The sequence below is a fragment of the Dinoponera quadriceps genome, unplaced genomic scaffold, assembly GCF_001313825.1.
Source record: "Dinoponera quadriceps isolate SergipeBrazil2010 unplaced genomic scaffold, ASM131382v1 scaffold365, whole genome shotgun sequence".
Classification (NCBI taxonomy): domain Eukaryota; kingdom Metazoa; phylum Arthropoda; class Insecta; order Hymenoptera; family Formicidae; genus Dinoponera; species Dinoponera quadriceps.
This window is the reverse complement of record NW_014554573.1, coordinates 498,169-517,763: the sequence shown is the minus strand read 5'-3', so window position 1 is coordinate 517,763 and position 19,595 is coordinate 498,169. Positions and strand designations below refer to the sequence as shown.

At 42.4% G+C, this 19,595-nt stretch overlaps 2 protein-coding genes across 22 annotated transcripts in view; one reads left to right on the top strand and one right to left on the bottom strand.

The window, feature by feature from the left end:
* LOC106752108 (protein CASC1-like) overlaps positions 1 to 8,195 on the top strand; it is a 14,205-nt gene extending 6,010 nt beyond the window's left edge. For 6 of the 9 annotated variants that reach the window (XM_014633523.1, XM_014633527.1, XM_014633521.1 and 3 more), the window contains 9 exons: positions 80 to 258; positions 650 to 913; positions 1,310 to 1,471; positions 1,649 to 1,802; positions 1,884 to 2,169; positions 2,349 to 2,444; positions 2,675 to 2,896; positions 3,252 to 3,359; positions 3,456 to 8,195. In XM_014633523.1, coding sequence (XP_014489009.1) covers positions 80 to 258; positions 650 to 913; positions 1,310 to 1,471; positions 1,649 to 1,802; positions 1,884 to 2,169; positions 2,349 to 2,444; positions 2,675 to 2,896; positions 3,252 to 3,359; positions 3,456 to 3,596 — 1,612 coding nt within the window. In that variant the 3' untranslated portion in view covers positions 3,597 to 8,195. Of the gene's footprint in view, positions 1 to 79; positions 259 to 649; positions 914 to 1,309; positions 1,472 to 1,648; positions 1,803 to 1,883; positions 2,170 to 2,348; positions 2,445 to 2,589; positions 2,897 to 3,251; positions 3,360 to 3,455 lie in introns of all 9 variants that reach the window. The other 3 variants (XM_014633525.1, XM_014633529.1, XM_014633526.1) reach the window with 3 other exon arrangements.
* The window catches only part of LOC106752111 (synaptotagmin-7), a 157,987-nt gene continuing 142,181 nt past the window's right edge, over positions 3,790 to 19,595 (bottom strand). For all 13 annotated transcript variants that reach the window (XM_014633539.1, XM_014633535.1, XM_014633537.1 and 10 more), the window contains 4 exons: positions 17,054 to 17,163; positions 14,512 to 14,680; positions 13,908 to 14,120; positions 3,790 to 13,301 (listed from right to left, as the gene is read on the bottom strand). In XM_014633539.1, coding sequence (XP_014489025.1) covers positions 13,201 to 13,301; positions 13,908 to 14,120; positions 14,512 to 14,680; positions 17,054 to 17,163 — 593 coding nt within the window. In that variant the 3' untranslated portion in view covers positions 3,790 to 13,200. The remainder of the gene's footprint in view (positions 13,302 to 13,907; positions 14,121 to 14,511; positions 14,681 to 17,053; positions 17,164 to 19,595) is intronic.

The window sequence follows — 19,595 nt, the reverse complement described above, 5'->3', positions numbered from 1 at the left end:
TATATATATATATATATATATATATATATGGAAGATACAGTATATATATGTTGGCTTATTTCAACGTTGTTTCGGGCAGAATACCAATCGAGGTACACTTCGAAGAAATGGAACTGACCGTCAAAATGCCCACTGACATTGACTGCTATTGCATGGCGATACGAGCATTATGGGTGATGTATGATCATTATTCGGATCGCGCGATCTCGCACGTCATGCCGGAATTGCCGGACAAATATAAAAGCAACTATATTATAAGTAAGCTCGCTATTTATGAAGTTTACTATAGGGATAACTCGTTGCTTTGGAAAAAGTCGTTTTTGCTTGATCGATTCTTACGATTCTTGGACACCAATCACGCACGATAAATATGGAAAACTTTGTAGAAAAAATGTCATTGGAAGAAAAAATATATGATGTGCTTTGTAAATTAAAATATTATCGTCGGTGAAAGCTTCTAACTACGTAAGGACGGCAAATCGATCTTACGAAAAGATTTTCTAGGAAAAATTCGCCACGCTTTGCCGATAAAATAACCGAGGCAAATCGCAAAAGGATTTCACTTGCCGACACCTGTCGCGCATATCGTCGATGTTCTCTATATTCGTAAGGAGACACGACATGAATCTTCTTCTCGTCTATCTTTTAGACTTTCCTACCTTCTGTCAGAACGAATATAACACGAAGTTGAAAATACGCGATGAGCAGGCCGAAGGACGTCGCCTGCGGCTGGAGGAGAAGAAAGCTATACTTGAGAGAATGGAACATCCGCCGGAACTGGAATCTACGAAACTCGATCGTAAGGGGAAGCAGCAAAAGAAACTGGGCGTTCAAGCAAAACCAGAACCGATACAGGAAATGAAATGTTTGCCGTATCTGCCTACACCTGACGAGATCATTCTACAAAAAGATGGTACGTTTCTCAACGAGCGTTATCGTTAATTTCGTGCCTCTCGAACTTATGAACTCGTAATTTTTTAAGATGCACCGAAGATAGAAAAGAAATCAAATACAAACCAAGAACTAAATTTTATTTATTTATTTATTTAAAATTAAAGTTAATTGAAAATTAATTACAATTAAAATAAATTATTTTTATATCGCATATTAATTACCCTGATAGACAAATTATATATAATATTTTTATCTATATTTTCTGAAACAATACCCGCATAATTGTAGCAGTACAGATTTCACACAAGATTTCGTCATATAATTTCACAAATGCTTTCTTATTGGGGTATAGTCATTGGTGGTGATAGCAAAATTATTATCGAGATAAACGTTATTACTTCTATCTTATTCCCAGAGGAAACTAGGAAGGAGATTAGAAAGTTGCTATTCACGCGATGCGAGAAGACGGAGATCAATCTGCGAAAATATAGAATACTCGGCGGAGTGATACACATCGATTTAATTTATCAGCCGCCGCAACCCAAAGATATGGGGAGAAACCTTATGCTTACCACTCGTGAGCTGATAATCGTTTTAATTCAAGCGAAACGCTTGATATGGCTACCGGATTAATGCACATATTCCAGATTATAAAACGTGAAGGATTCTGAGAGCCAGATCAAACAATCGTTTTGAATCAATCGCGTACAGATTCGGATTTTCTCGGCAAATGTTATAAATAATCTCTTTGCAGTACAAATTCCAAAAGAACTGAAATTCGTGCCGTTCTCGAAGCCGTACAAAGCACCGCCTCCGGCACCCGACTCCGAGAGAACACCGGAGGTGATCGAGGCGGAAATGAAAGCTCTGGAAACTGCGATGGAGGCTCTGGCGCTAGTAACTTTGAAGTAAATTTCATCGAGTTAGTCAAAAAGTTCGGTTCGCTATTTAAAAAGAACAGACCTTATATTTGAAGTCGTTCTTCGCAGACTTCCCAGTTCGATTATCTGGTTTGAACCGCCGTTGGTGGCGCACTGGATTCCCGAGAGAAATATGTGGTCCACGCAGGACGTGCATGACATCAAATACAACGAAGAGAAGCAGACCATTACCTTCAGAACCGGCAGGCTGGGCGTTCACGGGTTTGCTGCTTTTAAATTCATCAACGTTCCCTTCCAAAGTTGGGAGCTCAAACCCGAAATGGGCAGGCACGCGCGCGGCGGCATTGCGCTCAATGTGTCCGCCGCTATCGTTCAAGCGGAATTTATAGTCCGGGTATATTCAAAGCTCTTTTATAGCTCTATAATCCGCTTGAGAACACAAGAAATACGAGTTTAACATGCGTAGGTCATTCGTCCGACTTCTAGATACGAAATATCGTTGTATTTTTTGTGTTCGTGTCAGGAAGGCAAGATTCGCATAAACGGGCTTGATAACGTCGTTCGTTCTCATAGGAGGACTTGGTGTGCTTAAATTCGCTGGCCGGCGGCATGTCGGCAGCGATAAAGGACATTCTCGGGGAATATATGAGGCTGTACTTCCTGGTTGAGGTAGAAACTTTTCACATTTCGCGAATGCTTGGCTTATATCTTCGCAATAGAGCGAAAAGTGCGACGCGTAGAAACTATCTTAGCGGAAATTTCTTTCAAATTCTCATGTTCGCGGGAAACTAAACTTTCGATCCTTCGCTTCTAGATCCCGAGAAACGCTGAAGAGATAATAAAAATAGCGATTGAGTTTACTAAGATATCTCTCTTTGCTTCTCTCTTCTCGGATGTAGAAAATGCGCGATGCTGGATGCGACCTATTTCCGGAGCGGGACGCCTGCAGTTACGTGAAGTCTCTCCCGGTGAAACATCCGGTGACGGAGAAGCATCTGCGAGAATGCATGGCCCTGCTTTGCACGGCGTACACCTTCTCCTGGTCGCGGTGGAACGCCAGTCGGAACTGCCGCGAAATCGTCATACAATTCAAGGAGCTGCATGGATGCCTCGCGAAAGAGGTATTATTCTCTAAGTTTATCGGAGCGAGAGATCTCACTCTTGCAAATTCGAGTGACCAGCGAGTGGGTGTTTTCCTGCATAAATAACCTTTCAGTAGATTAAATTGAAAAATTATGAGAAATAATGAAGAGATAGTTTATTATAAGTAAATGCTTTGTATTCAAGATTCCGTATAAAAAAAAGTACTTAAAGAGACAAAAAACGCTGCTAACGTTATGATTGATTTTGCTTTGTATTCAAGATTCCGTATAAAAAAAAGTACTCAAAGAGACAAAAAACGCTGCTAACGTTATGATTGATTTTTCATATTCTTTACTGTAAGCAGCTCGTAATGATTGCCTAGTTTTCTTACAGCAAACGAACGCAACTCTGTTGGTGACTCCTTCGCGAACAATGACGGTAGCTTGCACCGAGGTGAGCTCCGAGTTCTCCGACGCGCCCTTAGACGGTGAAAAATCAAAGGTAAACATCTGTCTGATGCGGATCATTGAGAAAAAAAATCGTTTGAAGTAATGTTACAATAAACAGAGCAGAAAAAACGTGTTCTTTTTACGACAGTTCTATTCCGATTTGTACAACTTGGCGCTACAGAACGCCGGTGTGAAGACCCGACTTCTGATGAAGAGTGTCTCCTTTAAGTTGGTCAGCACCGTCGCCGAACTTCTCGGTCGCACTAACGTGATCAGCATGTCGTCCTGAGAAATTCAATAGAAAAGCGAGCCTCAACCTTTCAAGCTGTTGAAACCTTTCGTCGTGACGCCGTCGTAGCTCGTCGGTGAAAATAAATCGAATCATCAACGGAGGAAGGCACCACTGGTTGCGCGGCCACGAAATATATTTCTCACTGAAAGCTTGCCCCCTCTAAAAAAAATGCAAGAAATACATCGTTGCGTAATCATAATCGCGTTTATTATTAATCCCTCAGTGAATTAACATGTTGTTGGCTCACTGACCGCTCTCAATCAGCTTAACTCTGTATTCGGGCAATCGCGGCCAAACATATAATTATAAGTGGTACATGATACAATACCGTTTATCAAAATGGTAATGTAATGTATACACGCCGTAAGTCTTCGTTTATATATTATGAGATACGGTCGCGTCAAATTCTCTCCTCTACCGTCTCCACTTTTTTTTCTCTCCCGCTTTCTCTCTCCTCTCTTCGCCATACATCATCATCGCGAACAATTCATTCATTTACGCAGCAAAAATATCGTCTTCTCGATCGCGCCGAATTTCGTTTCGCTTTTTTTTCCTTTTTTTTAATCTCTTTTCCGGGACTACTATCGTCTATCCGGGAGGATTACGTGAGTTACGCATGTTGTAACGCCGCTGGGTGTATATCGAAGCAACGACACCACATTTTGCATCCCTCTTCTCGTTCTACTCTGTACAGTCTGTATGTATAAATCAGATGCAAAAATATTGATGGTCGTAATAAAATTATCTGTCGAATATAAATACCGTCGCGTCGATTCTTTCGTCTCTATCTGCTTTTCCCTAGAGAACCTTACTTTAATCAAAAATATAATCGTTCGTACGTGTACGTGTGTGTGTAGAAACAGATCGCTAAGAAAAATAATCACTCTCGTCGTAAACTTTCATTCGATTTAGACATCTATTTTTCATCTGAGAGAAGTATACTTTGTGACACAATCGAAGTATCATAATGAATAATTGCGCACAATGATGTCGCGTTAAAGGAATATCTGCGATCGATCGATTTCAAGTCAGATCGTTAAAAGCGTTTGTGTCGTACTTTTTCCCTTCTCTTTTGCCTTTCTTCCTTTTTTTGTGTTTTTTTTCCGTTTAGAATGAGTTTCCGGATATATATGGTGAAATGGTGATTCTGAATTCTTAGATACTTTGCTGAAAATAATTTTCATTCTTCGTCTGTGGCGCAACTTTTTTCTTCCGATACGATAAAAGTCTATGAGAACGCATGACGGAACGCAATATGATGGAATATCTTGTTACGGCCTTCAATGTTTACGAAAACAACAACGACACTCAAAGGAAGTCAGCCTCGCAAAAGCAACGTACAATAAATGTGCGTACATGCAACGCTAACGTTCGACCAATGCGCGCGCGTTCGATAAAAAATAGCCAAAATGGTTTGCGTATCCAACCAGGTATGAAGCGAATTCTCGATGACCGCTCTCTCTTTTTTTTTTCTTTTTTCCTCTCCTTCATCCCGCTAAACAGCGTGTTGACTCGCGTTCGCTAATTCGCATCGCGCGCTTCTGAAGCAACACAGACGGATCGTACAAGCTATTAAAATACAATATTGTATCGCGACTCCGCTGAGTCGCGCCGCTTTGCGCGTTTTCGGTGATCCGGAAAATCGATCGCTCTCTCTCTCTCTTTCTCTCTCTCTCTCTCTCTCTCTCTCTCGGCGCACGCTGGCGTGTCTACGTAATCATGTGCATCGATTTAACACTTATGATATATATAATATGTACATGTTTGAGGGATATGTTGCTGGTTCACTGTCGCAAAGTGTACCGTGTGACGAGAAATAAAAGGAGCCATGAATGATTAATGCTGATCCGTCCTTGTTCTTTCGCTCAAAGAAACCGTGAATATCGTGCCGATCATCATCGGCAAGGGGATGCCAAAGTGAATCTATAAGGCTATTCGAAAACCAACACGAATGAAACGCAAGAGAGAGACGAGCCACGGTTCGCTCGTCGAGGTATTATCAATGTGAACGAGCACTTTTTTCCGGACGACAAGCATAAGCATTACGATCTTTCGGCGTTTCACGCTTTGCACTCGACGGTCCGTTTCACAGTCCGGGCTGTTCAGAAAAATCGCGTGTCTCCAATCCTGCGAAATCGAAAAGCCGCAACATACCTTCTCAACTTCATTGCTAGATAAAAAATCGACTTCGATTCGCACCGATTATACGTGATCGACGCTTTCGTTCTATTGTCCTCACTTGGAACGTCGTTTGTACAGCATCGCGAAAGGGCCTGGCAAACAGTTCGTCGAGTGCAAAGTATCGAAGACGAGTCCCTGATTTCCGGGCTCGATGGTAAAATATCCGTATACACAACTCGGAAGAAATATCGTGCAACAGCGAACCGCTATCGGAAGATAAAATGGCTCCTTTATTAATATCTAGTACGAATCGCGAATACATTTTTTTCTGTTTCTTCGTCTTCTTCTTTTTCCTGTCTCCTCTCTTCTACTACCGTTTTTGTTTCGTTTTTTTCTTTCGTTTGAAATCATCACGTTTTGACATCGTCACGTGCACGAAACCGCATCTTTAAGCTGCTTACAATTGAGGTAATCCATGATATAAGGCCCACGTCACTTTCCGCATCAGACTGTCGCATGTTCGTTTTACTTGCTAAGTGATACTCCCCCTTTCTCTCTCTCTCTCTCTCTCTCAACACTCCATCCTTCGCTCTATTCACCCTTAAGTACTTAATTAATATATTTTGCAAGCCTGCGCAACATAAGGTCGAACATCGAACATCGAACGTCTCTGTCGGCAATCTCGCCGTCGCTTCATCGTTTACTCTTCCTCTCGATTTCTCTTCAGCTAGATTAATACTATGACTACACTTCGACATATAGGTATCACGATACGGATTAGTATACCTAACATACACGAGACATTTCACCTTACGCTAGGTAGTTAAACGTTACACACGTTCAACCCAGTCTATAACGAACGTTAAAACCATGGTAATTGAAGAACCGACGAACGAACGAACGAAAAGACGTAACGGGAGAAGAAACGAAATAATAGGGGATTATCGGGATATCGAAGAGGAGAATGGAGGGAGTTTATGAGATTGAATCGTTGCGGAAAGTAATATAATGTCTGGCAGAAGCAACGAATCGAAATAATTAGGAGGAGTGTTGAGAATGGGTGCGATGGCAAATGTCAGAGACATGTTCAACTGACGCTTCTCTCTCGTGAGTCTAACGGATTTCTATTAGTCGGATACTCTGGAAAAAAGAAACCCAGAGTTGCTCGAAATAATTACTAACTCGCCGATACTTTGCTAAGTTATTTACACGAGGCTGCACGCGTGCGATTTATCGAATTCGCATTCGGAATATGACACAAGTATTAATACAGTGCGGCCACACACCACATACTTCGACTGAACGTAGAGGGTAAGAAAACAAAGAAAAATAATTTAGGGGGAAGAACACATTTTTTTTATACTGTCTTAGCAGGTTAATAAATATATAGATGTTTTTTAAGCACTGTCCAATATTTTAGTAGTTGATTTTGGAGGTCATTTTATAAATAAAAAGCTTACATGTGATAACATAGTTTAATAACCTCAAGAATCGATTTCTACAATACTGGACAATATTTAGGAAACATTTCGTATATTTATTTGCTACATCAAATTTGCTATCCCTCTAAATTATTTCTTTCCGTGATGAAATCAAGAGCAACGCAGTGTGCGTAAAAATGTCAAACGGGAACGTAAATTTATACGTTTAAATTTCGAGTATAGCTGAAAACTGAAAACACCGCGAGCGTACGCTGTCTTCGACTCACCAAACAGTTCGCTATACTTCCGCATTGACAAAGCGAAGACAGCGGCTGTATTCAGAAAACACAAGCGATCAGTGAGTGGTCAGTTATTATTGGTCTTTAATGTTAGATCCCTAAATTTAGACCAATTATATTGACGAATTATTTAACTGTGATACTGTTGCGTCTTCTGAATGCAACCAATATTGACGTACGTTCGATGCCTCTGATCCACGTTAGAAATTGAAACGCACGCAAGCACACCTAATTCCTTCCGTGACAGATCCCGTCGCGCGTATTTATCCTTCTGCTCTTCTGTCAATATGTATAACGCGACTCACATGACATGATCGGCAAGCGAAGGATGATCTTACGTGTTCTAAATTCTTTTGGCACCTTATTGTTTTCGCGTTATGATCGCACGGGAAGCAGGTCGGGAAAATCGCTTCGATACGAAAGCGCTTTCGTCAAACGTGTCGATATTATCTCGACAAAATAATAAGGTCCAGTAAATTTGACCAAACTTAAATAAAAAAAGAAAAATAAAGAAATAAATAAAAAGAGAGAAGGGGAGAGAGAGAGAGAGAGAGAGAGAGAGAGAGAGAGAGAGAGAGAGAGAGAGAGAGAAGAAAGGAGAAAAGGAAACGGAAAGATATGATTACGGTAAACCGATAAGTATTTTGAGTCAAGATATCTGTCGTGTCGATTTTATTGTGAAACTCATCGGATCGTAACTCAATACGCGAGAGAAATAATTTTGAAGTGCATATACCGAACCAAGGTAACTAAAAGAGAAGGAGGATCGTATCTTTTTTTATTTACTTTTTTTTTTCTTTAACACCCTGTGTAACACACGAAACGCTAGGAACGATCCTACTTATTTCACAGTAAAGGTTTCGCTAAGTTTCTCTCCTTTTTTGGTTTCTCGCGATAACGAACTTCGAAATACCCATGTTTTTTTTTTATACCATAATTTTAACGTGATACGTTAACCGGGAAACACTCTGTACCTTATATATATACAATGTATACAGGCTACAACATACAAATATTAATCTAATCTTCGTGCTACTCGATATTTCCGCATAATATATACCAATATAACCATTTACTCACATGTTGTATGTATATATGTATATGTATATATATATATATATATATATATACATATAACAGACTATTCTTTTACTCGCGCTCTCACCGTGTTTCGCTAATCTCTACAATATCATCTCTCTTCCGCGTATACGCGCGGCAGAAGGCTGCTGTAATTACGAAAAATCGATAACACCTTCGACCTAAATGTAACGCTTAAATGTAAAAATATTTCCGGGATATATTTGTCGCGATTGTAAAAGGAAATGTGTGTGGGGGGAGGATGGATGGAGGTGGGGATGAGGAAAGGGAGCGAGGAGTCGACGGGGAAAATGGATGAACCCTTTAATAACAAGCTACTCTCTCTCTCTCTCTCTCTCTCTCTTTCTCTCTCTCTCTCTCTCTCTCTCTTCCACTCTCATCATGCCGAATGTATAAGAAAGAAACCGTGTTGTCTAAAACCTCGTGATATTCTGATATCTGCGATATCCCGGTGACTCGTTTTGTACGCGAGGAAATGTTACTAAAGCGTCGCATTCGCGTTCGGTAAGTTCATTGGTGGAAAGCGTTCGTCGCTGGTATGTGCGCCGTTTGTAAGTTTACACACGGTAAACTCCGCGACTACGAGCTCATTTCTGCACGCATCGACCGAAGTTGCCTTTATTGCTACGGTAACAATGCAAAATTGGATCTATATATGTATATATATGTACGCATGTGTATGATTTTCAAAGAAAGAAAAGAAAAAGCGAGTTTACCAAAGCGGCGAATATTGAGGAGTGAAAGAGAGCTTTCTCGCGAATTTTCCTCTCCCATTTGGATTTCATCCGTCGGAGATGTTGTTTTCTTTTTTCTTTTAATTTTTCGCGAAACAATCAAACGCGCAGAATTTCTTTATGGTAATGAATTACCGTAAAGCCCGGAATATGAGCGATTGCGATGTCACCTGTCGCTTAGCGTTCCCACGTCTGAAACAAGTACAAACGTGAAGCGAAAACTGAATTAATTAAACGCGTGCAAATCGTTCGAGACGAGCGACGATCTCATTCGAGGCTCCTCTCCTCGGTTATCCCGCGATAAGTCCACCATTAACGTCGGACGCTTCGTCTGCGCCAACGATCTTCTCGGACACGAGCGACGCTTAACGCTAAACTTGGTTTAGATACAACATGAATCGTTTGTCCTTTTTTTATTTTTCATTAACGGTGTACACTCTCCGAGTGTACCGAGCAAATTCGCGCGTGAATTTGACTCGTGTTTCTATATTATTGTTAACAACAGCAGACTATCAGGTATAACGTAACATTATTTTCTCTCTTCTTCTTCTTTTTTACGGTGTATAAAGAGCGTACACCAATCGTACTTTAGCGCGTGAATAATCCCCAAAAGTCGCCCTGACTTTGTCAATACAAAAAGTGCCGTCAAAAATATCTCTTTCTTCCTCTCTCTCCCTTCCTTTTCCTCCTTTTCTCTTCCACTCTTTCCTTTTCTTTTCTTTTATCGAGCTTCAGTAATAACCAAAAGTCACGCCAAAGGGGATTCGTGTAAGTTATCTCGGTAGTAATCACGATCAACGCTAGCCAAGCGTAACTAACAAGAAAGTAGGGATGGGCGAATTGACGGTTCGACAAAGAATTCTTTGGTTTCGATTTGAAAAAGAACCAAGTTATTAATTAGATTTCTTTCCCTTTTCCTTCGTATTTCTCCATTCTCGCCGAGTAATCGGTCGCACCCGTCAATATTAAACTATTGCCGATCATGCAAGAATAATTTTCGCCGAACGTGATACATCAAAGTCGATAATGTCGAGCGGCGAACGGACTTTCCTAATTTCTCGTTAGATCCAACGCTGTATACAGCCGAAATAATCGATCGCTGCTCGACTGTTATTTCTATCGAATGGAGGTATAAAAATTTCGGGGGCGAAACACCTGTCTTGCGAGAAGCAAAAGCCAGGCGATCCACTAGGAAGATCTCTCCTCCAGTATGACGTAATAAAGTCGAAGATGGCCGGAACGTAAACCAGAACGTTCCGGTCCGTAAATTTCACACCGTTTTTACGCAGCGTTAAAGAGCACCGAGAAGTTTCCCTGATTACAGGTCGCCCTACTGGGTCGCCTTAGTTTTCAATCCGTGCGAGTAAAGGTGCGTGCACATCTAGCGAATATGTGATGTATTCGCGCACGAACTTTCTTTCAAACCGTCTGATAAAAGCAGCTATTTTATGAGCAGACCGACCCGTTCGGATTTGTCACAACATACAATTTGTCACAACATTTTCCAAAATGTAACAACGAAAGTTTGCATTCGCTGTTGATTCGTTGTTCTTTCGCTAGATAAATACGCACCTTTAAATTCCATTACCGTTTGTACGATTCCTCAAAATACTCCTTTTCTTCTCTTCGTTTTCTACTTTTTAACAATTAAAGCCGATAACTCGCATAACTGCCCATCCCTACGATGTCGGAAATGTCACTTGTCTCCTACGGACTGTCCCGAAAAATGTTCGTCGCCCGTGGGAAGGACACGCTCTGGTAGTATGTGTATAACAGTTTTACGTTATTACTTATTATCTCGCCCGTTGTATTTTGTTTATTTTTTTTTCGCAGTCTCGAAGCGTCCTACATCACAAAGATCAACGTTGGAAACTACTACTTGTAATACGTCCTTTACGTCCGCGAACATTCGACTCCTCTTCTTCTTTTTTTTTCATTTTCTATGAAACTTAGCGCTATATCTTAACAATCTTCGCCTATATATTCGGTACACACACGGTTTCGCTGGCTGGTGGAAATTAATATTCACGAGTGCCACTCCCGCCGGAAAATGGAAAGAAAATTGCACGTAAAGTCGGAATACCCTCGGGCGAGGTTAACTTCTAAAGTCCACTCTAAACCGGATTATCCCGAAAGGTGGTACACAGAGGAATCGCCTGTAAATAACTGCAACCCGTAAGTAAGGTTGCCCCCGATGAGGTCGCGCGGGTTTCGAAACTTTGTTAGCGGAGTAGTTCTGAAAGCCACGTTGGACGTAAATCTCGATGCAATTGCGAAGGCTACTTCGCCCCCCCCCCCCTCTCCTCTTTAGATATATGTGCATACTGTTTTTGAACGCGACCGAAGAGAGTGACTCGTACGTGCAATCGTAAGAAGAATGTACAGCAAGCGACGATCATCCGAGGATACGATCGCGCGCGGGATCCCCCTCGGATCTCCGCTCGCGGGGAAAATCGGTAAAGTGGCGTGCGTTGCGAAACGTCAGTGCGGAACTCGTCGGTCGTCAGAGAGAAAAAAAAGTCAGATACTACTAATTATACCGCAAACAATCGAGGGATATTGTCACTTCCAGTTTTCCAAGATGCGCTTTTTTTAAGTGCGTTTTAAGCACACACTTCGAAAACTATAAAAATATAAAACGCGTCAATGCGCGAAGGAGTGCGGCGTAACGTTCAAAAGATAACCGTGTAACTTTGACACGCAACTGTAATATAATATTTCGTGCGAATATCAATATTACGGAGCTGCGTGAACTCGTGAGTTACACCACATGCTGAAGTGGTATTCGTGGGACTTTAGGAAGCTTCGTCGGCTTTGGTTCCGCGATGTCTCGTCGACGCGATTAATGCTCCCCGAGATCAGACGGTCGAGCGGAGGAACGCAACACGTCTCACGATATTGTTTCACAATTATCGCCTTCCTCTTCCACCTCTCCTTTTTTCCCTTTTAATCTCGAGTTAATGATCACAGTAGCGAAATTTATTATTACGTATTAGACCCCCCGAACTTCCTCGCTAAGCGCTATCACATCGCTAAATTGATATTACACGGACTGTAACGCTAATTTAGCCGCGAAAGTAACGCCGATCCCGCAAAGTACAGAGAGCCGTATCTCCTTCATCCGCTCGCCCCCGTCGAGTTTTAGAGTCTCGTGACAATATTCCGACGTAATCTCGTCGCTCAAGCGCCCGTAAACTCAAACGACACGAGAGAGTCGTCCCGTCGTCGTGTCGCGCGCGAGGGAGTTCAGAACCCACCACGGGTGCTCCTGGTGAACTCACGCTCGTCCCGGAGCGAGCGAGAACCGATTAGCCGTGGTATCATTTCGCCGCACCGGACGACACGCAGGAGGGTGAGAAACAGAAAGTGGCGTTTTCGACGAAGCCTCAGCGAATCCTCCGTATCCTCGTTGGGAATGGCAGAAGACTCGAGAAAGTTCGTCGCTGCTGCTTTTCGTCTTCTCTTTCTGATTCGATGCGAAGAAACACCGCCATTAAAACGACCTAGTCGCTCGTTGCCGACCGTCTCTGGCTGTGTTTTCATCAAGATTTCTCAGTAATCGATCTCGGCGGTACCAAACGCCTGGACACACCATTACGTTTCTCTCAGCCGGGCCAACCCGACAAGAACGCGCTTGGTAACGCGAAAGTGAGAAGATTAATTCATTCGTTGTCACTCGTCGCAGACCGCTAATGCGATGGACGGTCGGCAACGAGCGACAACGTTCGCAACGGCCAGCGTCGCTCGGAGCGCGTCCGGTTACACGATGCAGGGCTATGGGAGGAATATCGTACAATCGTCGAATGGGATATCGAGCAAAAGGAGAAAAGTTGCCTCGTTAACGTAACTTCGACGACGGGTGTTGCCCGTCCGGGGAACTCGCTCGACAGAATATCGTTTATCGTGGATCAAGAGGGAAGCGTGTTCTTTACTCGGGCTTCAAGCGATGCCACTGCACAATGGTCTGCCTCGGCTTTGTGATCATGTCCTGCCAATGCTTCGTTTCGCTCGCGCCGCTTCCATTCTTTCCTGGAAAAGAATTTATACGCGTACACTGCACACACACCCTGTTGTACTCCAATTTCTTGCGGTCTTGCCCGAATGCGTGACTTGTTCGCGACTTACCGGAATTCTCTGTCCGCATATACCGTTCGGTCAACGCGTGACGCGAACAAGAGAGAATTTCAAGTCTTGATTGTTTCACAGGCCGAGATATCGAATATTTATCGGTCGAATATGCCGGGTCAGTCGGACTAATCCCGGACGCGCGAGCCTGACCGTAAGTATATACAGGATTAACACTCGACGCGACACCGAGCTGATTAATTTCTTCGGCGGGACTCGAAGCGAGCTCGAAAACTCTCGAACGACGTGAACCCACATTCCGTCAACTAGATACCCCGAGCGAAATTACACGTGTATTCATTCTCTCTCCCTCCTAACTAATGAAACTCCGCGAACAACTTATCGCATTAGCGCGTTACTTTAAACTCGAGTATCGAAGTTAGAACTTCTGCATTTTATCGACAAACCAATGATTGAAAGAGTGAGAGAGAGAGAGAGAGAGAGAGAGAGAGAGGGGGGAGAGAGACGTTTCGGAAGGATACACGTTATCGCAAAATTCTTGCGAAATACCTGCGAGTTGAATCCGGCCGATCAGTTCGTTCCGCCCAATGTTGTCGAAGTCCATCACCATCACGTCCAAGGAGCACTCCCTGATTTTCTCCCATGGTACGTTGAAGGAGAATACCTCGTTAAATATCGGATTCAAAGTGCATTTGAAAATTGGAGTTTTACGCTTCTCGATCCTCTTGTCGCCGAATTGCAACCACACCTTTACGTACGGATCTGGAATTGCGAGTTTATCGTTAAGAACGATCATCCATCGATTTTATATATACCTTACACAAATTTAACTCGGAGACGACACAAACGAACTAATTATAGCGTGGAACAGCACCTCGATATAGTCGTAACAATCATAAGATATAATTGCACAAATAGTCATAGTTATTATGACTATAAATCCGATTTTCGCTTTGCTATCTTTTGCATGATCGAAAAAACCATAAACGTGTAGTTGAGACTAAAATTCACTATAGAATATAGTGAGATTACAGTTACTTGAGTTATATTTCTTTCTCTCAGTGGCTTCAAATGAAATTTCATTTCAGGAAATTTAGAGAATCCGAAAGCTCATTTGCAACTCGTACGAGACGAGAAACGTCGAGTTACATACCTGATTTTCCGTTGATATCCTTAGCCTTGAGATTCCTCGCCTTCAAGAGGGTCAATGTCAGTATGGAGTTGCTCGGATGATAGCACAGCGAGCAGAGGAGTTCCCCGCATTTGTCCTTAGCCGGCGGTTTCAGGGCCTTCCAAAACGATGGTTTCTCCGACAGGTCAACCTGCGACAACAAATCCATGATATATCGCCGATATACCAAATCGCTCCTATCCTACGACTTAATCCACCAGTGCAAATTAACGAGTTCAAATTTCGAAATATGAAACTTCGCGGAGGAAAGAAAAAAAGGAGACACTTTCGATTCGAATAGTTTTAATTAATTCCTACAGGCCGCTACTTTCGCGGATGAAACTGCGCGTAATTGTCGCAACGAAAGAGATATAAAGCTCGAGAAATAATGTAATTAAAGTAGAAACTAGGAGAGCTTCTGAGGTGCGTGCGTGCGTGCACGCACGCACGTATTTCTACGCCTCGCCAAAAACTAGACGGCCCCCTCGGGAAACATTTGCCGCGCGTTATCGTTATTATCTCCATCACGTTTGCCTCTTATTGAGAAATGCAGCGGACGCGATCCAATTACGTATTCCATCCGAAGCGATCATATCCAGACGAAATAGTTAATTGATTACGTACAATGCGAATTAGGAACGCGGAATATGCAACGTAAACACGTCTCTGGAATCGGACAGAGCCCGTCGTCGAATCGCGCGACATGAATCGCTCGTGCAGAATTCGATTCCGGGCGATTACGTTGTTGTTCCCGGAGTCGAACGCATATTATTTTGTGTGACTCCTTTATATTGCACATTTTAATTAATTCATAAAGAAGAAGGTGGTATTACGACCTTTGTGGGTGTAATGACTCCTCTCGATGTCTTCGTTATTAAGTGGCGATTTCTAGCGATTACTCATTGGAATCATTTGTTTAGTAACCCGCTGTTATGCAGTGGCGTTAATATATCGATAAATAATAGCCGGTATTTGTTATAACACATTTTTGCTTTAAAGTATTTCGAATCGTCTTGCAGAAATTATCTTTCTGATAGGTAAGACAGGTATCATATTAAAACTTTACGGTTATATTTATTGTCGTTCCTCCTAAGAGAGAGCTTTTATTTTGAATAAATATATAACAAAAAACCTGTGTTTTTTATATCTATTTTAGTAAGGGATCCCATTACCACTTCTTGCTTCTCTTCGACCCATTATATGCCGTCATATTTTAATATATAAATATCGTCCTGAATAATAAATATTTCATAACTTTGAGCCGAGAACCGATTGAACAACACTTTAACCAATGTAATCGTTAGATTTTCAACTTCAAATATTGATTATTAACAAAGTTATTGTACAATATGTAAATGAGGCAGGCTATAATACCATCTTCTCCTCTATTATTCTAATATATAGGCTTGTACGCAGTCATGATATTGACAAAGAGAAATATTTTCGTTCAAATCCGGCTGCATACGCGGCGACGAGACGCACGAGACGCCCGAGGTGTGTCCGATTCGCAATGTCAGCGTGTATCACGGATTGCTCCTGGGAAATGAATGTGTGCATAGCGTGTAAATTATAATGCCCGCATATATATTTCGATGTTATTATGCGCGCGGATTAACTCGTCGTTCGGCAATATTGGGGAGTGGACGGTTGTTAAGCGGTCTCACGGCACGATTAGCAAATTAAAACTCACCTCCCTCCCCCTCGCACCGTTTCCACGCATACGTAAGGAGCGATCAGCGGAAATCCGATTGGTTCCCGAGGTAATAAGGCGAGAGCAGTCTCTAAAATCGTTTCGTTCAAACGCAAATACACGAAAGCAAAAGAGGCGAGACGTTTTCGGCAGGGAAATTCTGGAATTAAAGTCGTCGTGTCGATAATGTCACCGATTCGATAATGGATTACAGGATATTGCAGATATTTGCGACACGAATTGTGATCATACAGGAAGAAAAAGAGAGGCGATAACACTCACCACTTTGAATATCTTCGAAAAACAAAAAGACTTTATTAACGACTGGATAAAAAGATGACGAAAGTTTACATTTACAGAAGGTATTCGACGACCATTGGCATCGATGCAATAGACAAAGTTTCCTCACGCTATCATATTCCGGAGATATTCAATATGACAAAACAGTTATTGCCTCAATCTATATAATCCTTTTCGCTCCGGATTAAAGCGATTTTCACGCGATGATTGAAAGAACGGATTTTTCGCGGCGAACGAGTGTTTTTTTTTTCGCATGACTTCCCGATGACACTCTCGCGACGGAAGCCTGTCGACCTTAATTAGACAGCTCACGTCTTACGATAAATAAGTTCGGGGAACGGGAACGAAGAGGCGGCGCGGAAGGGCTGATCGTAACAGAACGCAAGACGCGCAATGCCGTGATATACATCAGATTCCACGTGTGAATCCCCTCACCATCCCGCGCGCGCCCGTACGAATCCCTTAATCCGCGCGTCTACCGCGTGTAATAATTGAATCGCGCAAATTGCGAGCGGGCACGTCCTGCCGAATTACCTGGCAAAGCGGCAGAAACATCTCTCCTATGGAGTCGTCCCGCGAGAATCGATCGTAGTCGAAGACGTGCAGATGCAGCACCCTGCTCTGCAGCTTCTGTATGGGGAAACCTGCGTGATTGATATAAACATACGTTATAGTTCGTTAAATCAATTCGTATAACTTCGTTGAAGAAATTTCGACCGCCGCCGACGACGCTGCCGCGCCCTATTGCGGCCCTCCGCTTCGACACCGATTTATAACCCTCTCGAGCGTCGCTGGGATATCCTGGACTCCATGAGAGCGAGAACATTCGATTTGCGTAAGGGAGAGGGAGCGAAACAGCGACCTGATTATGCAATTAACATATTTAGCCGGTCGGTACACGCAGGGAATTTTTGTCGAATAAAGGGTCCACAATGGAAATAATAAGACCGGTGGAGGGAGCGGGAAAGTTTCCGGTGAAATCAAGCATCAGCATCTAAAGGACTAAGCAAAATGGATCATTCCCATTTCCTACTCTGTACTGCCAGCCAATTACATTCTTTACTTGTTACTTCCAATGTATGCAGTCCTTTACTCCCTACCCCGACAGTCTTACTACCTCTATCGTACAGACGACCCTTAATGGCAGCATACTAATTGCACAATTTACTAGACTTGTATAGCGTGACTAGGATATTGTACTCATATTGAAGCCAAAATTTACATATAATAATAATGATAATATTTCTTTATTAGACGCTAGAATTGCAAAATCCAAAAATATTAAAGATATTATAAGAACAAGCAAAAGGTATTTATAGGAGCAATAAGCGAACAGTTTGATCAGATATGTTTTTAACCCGTTTATATATAAATTTACTACACGCACAAAGAAATATCAGAAAGCTATAGAATATTTCATACTGATATGTGCATTTTCGACGCCGCAGCTTGCGCGTATTTCTAATATTGCCAGTATGGAAAAAATATCTACGAGGGCGGTCCGATAAGTACTTAGCCTACAAAAGAAAAACGAAAATTTTGGAAAAGTGGCGATTTATTTCTCAACATAGTCAAGGCCAAATTGGTCGAATTGGACTACGAACTGCTGCCCCATCCACCGTATTCTCCAGATTTGGCTCCGTGCGACTTTTTTTTTGTTTCCAAACTTGAAAAAATCACTCGCCGGGCAGAAATTTGAGTCGAATGAGGAGGTCATCGCCGCCACGGAGGCCTTTGCAGACTTCGAGAAAACGTATTTTTCAGATGGATTAAAGAAGTTGGAGCATCGCTGGGTCAAGTGTATCGAGCTAAAAGGAGACTATGTTGAGAAATAAATCGCCACTTTTCCAAAATTTTCGTTTTTCTTTTGTAGGCTAAGTACTTATCGGACCGCCCTCGTATATCTCGGGTAGTGCCTATTGTGTGTAACGCATTGTACTGCTGTGCATGCACGTTCATGGAAACATGCAGAAAAACGGGGTATTCGTTGTATTTTTGGAATAGACCATGGCAGCGATCATGTGCGATTAAAATCGTGCCGTCCACGAGTTGCTTTCTAAATTCCTTATTCTGCCATGAAATTGTTCCGACATTACATATCTTAGCCAGGCAGGACTATCGTGATGTATTTTTTTCCATTCGTGAATATTCATATCTTCGAGAAAAATTCCCTGCGTAAACCTCGATTACATGCAGGCTGAGAGGTATTTATTTTTCGCACAGCGACCGTCATCGTGTGTGACGTTCACAAAGAACGTTTTCAAAATGCCACGCGCTCGAATGGTTAATCCATTCAGATATGACGACTTTTCTTGGCCGTATTACACGCAAGATTGCCTTACATCTATCTCTCGCTGATCGCTCCGGAAGAAACCGTTTGAACATTCCTACGTCTGTATTAAGCTGCATATTAACCTTCGATATATCATCGGGTTCCATCGAACCAATTTTTAATCTTTGAGTTTCTTTCTCGAGCAACTCTAACTATTAGGTGTACAACTTTGCTCTCGCCGTTTTTTTTTTAATTTGAGGCTTTATTGTAAAAAAATGGAGATAAAGTTATGACTCAAAGTATTGTCCATCACTGGCCACTACTTTCTCCCATCTTTTGGGCAATGCACGAATCCCGCGTTGAAAAAACTGGTCATCTTTTGAGGTAATCCACGAATCTATCCATTTTCCGATTTCTTCATAAGACTGGAAGTGTTGGTCAGCCAGGCCATGTGCCATTGATCGGAACAAGTGATAATCCGAAGGTGCAACGTCTGGAGAGTACGGCGGGTGGGGTAGGACTTCCCATTTCAACGTTTCCAAGTATGTCTTGACTAGTTTTGCAACATGGGGTCGAGCATTGTCATGCTGCAAAATCACTTTCTCGTATCTCTCGGCGTAGTGCGGCCGTTTGTCTTTCAATGCTCGGCTCAAAGGCATCAATTGAGTTCGATACCGATCGCCTGTGATTGTTTCAATTGGTTTTAATAGCTCGTAATACACTACGCCGAGCTGATCCCACCAAATACAGAGCATTACCTTGGAGCCATGAATGTTCGGTTTGGCCGTCGATGTGGAAGCATGG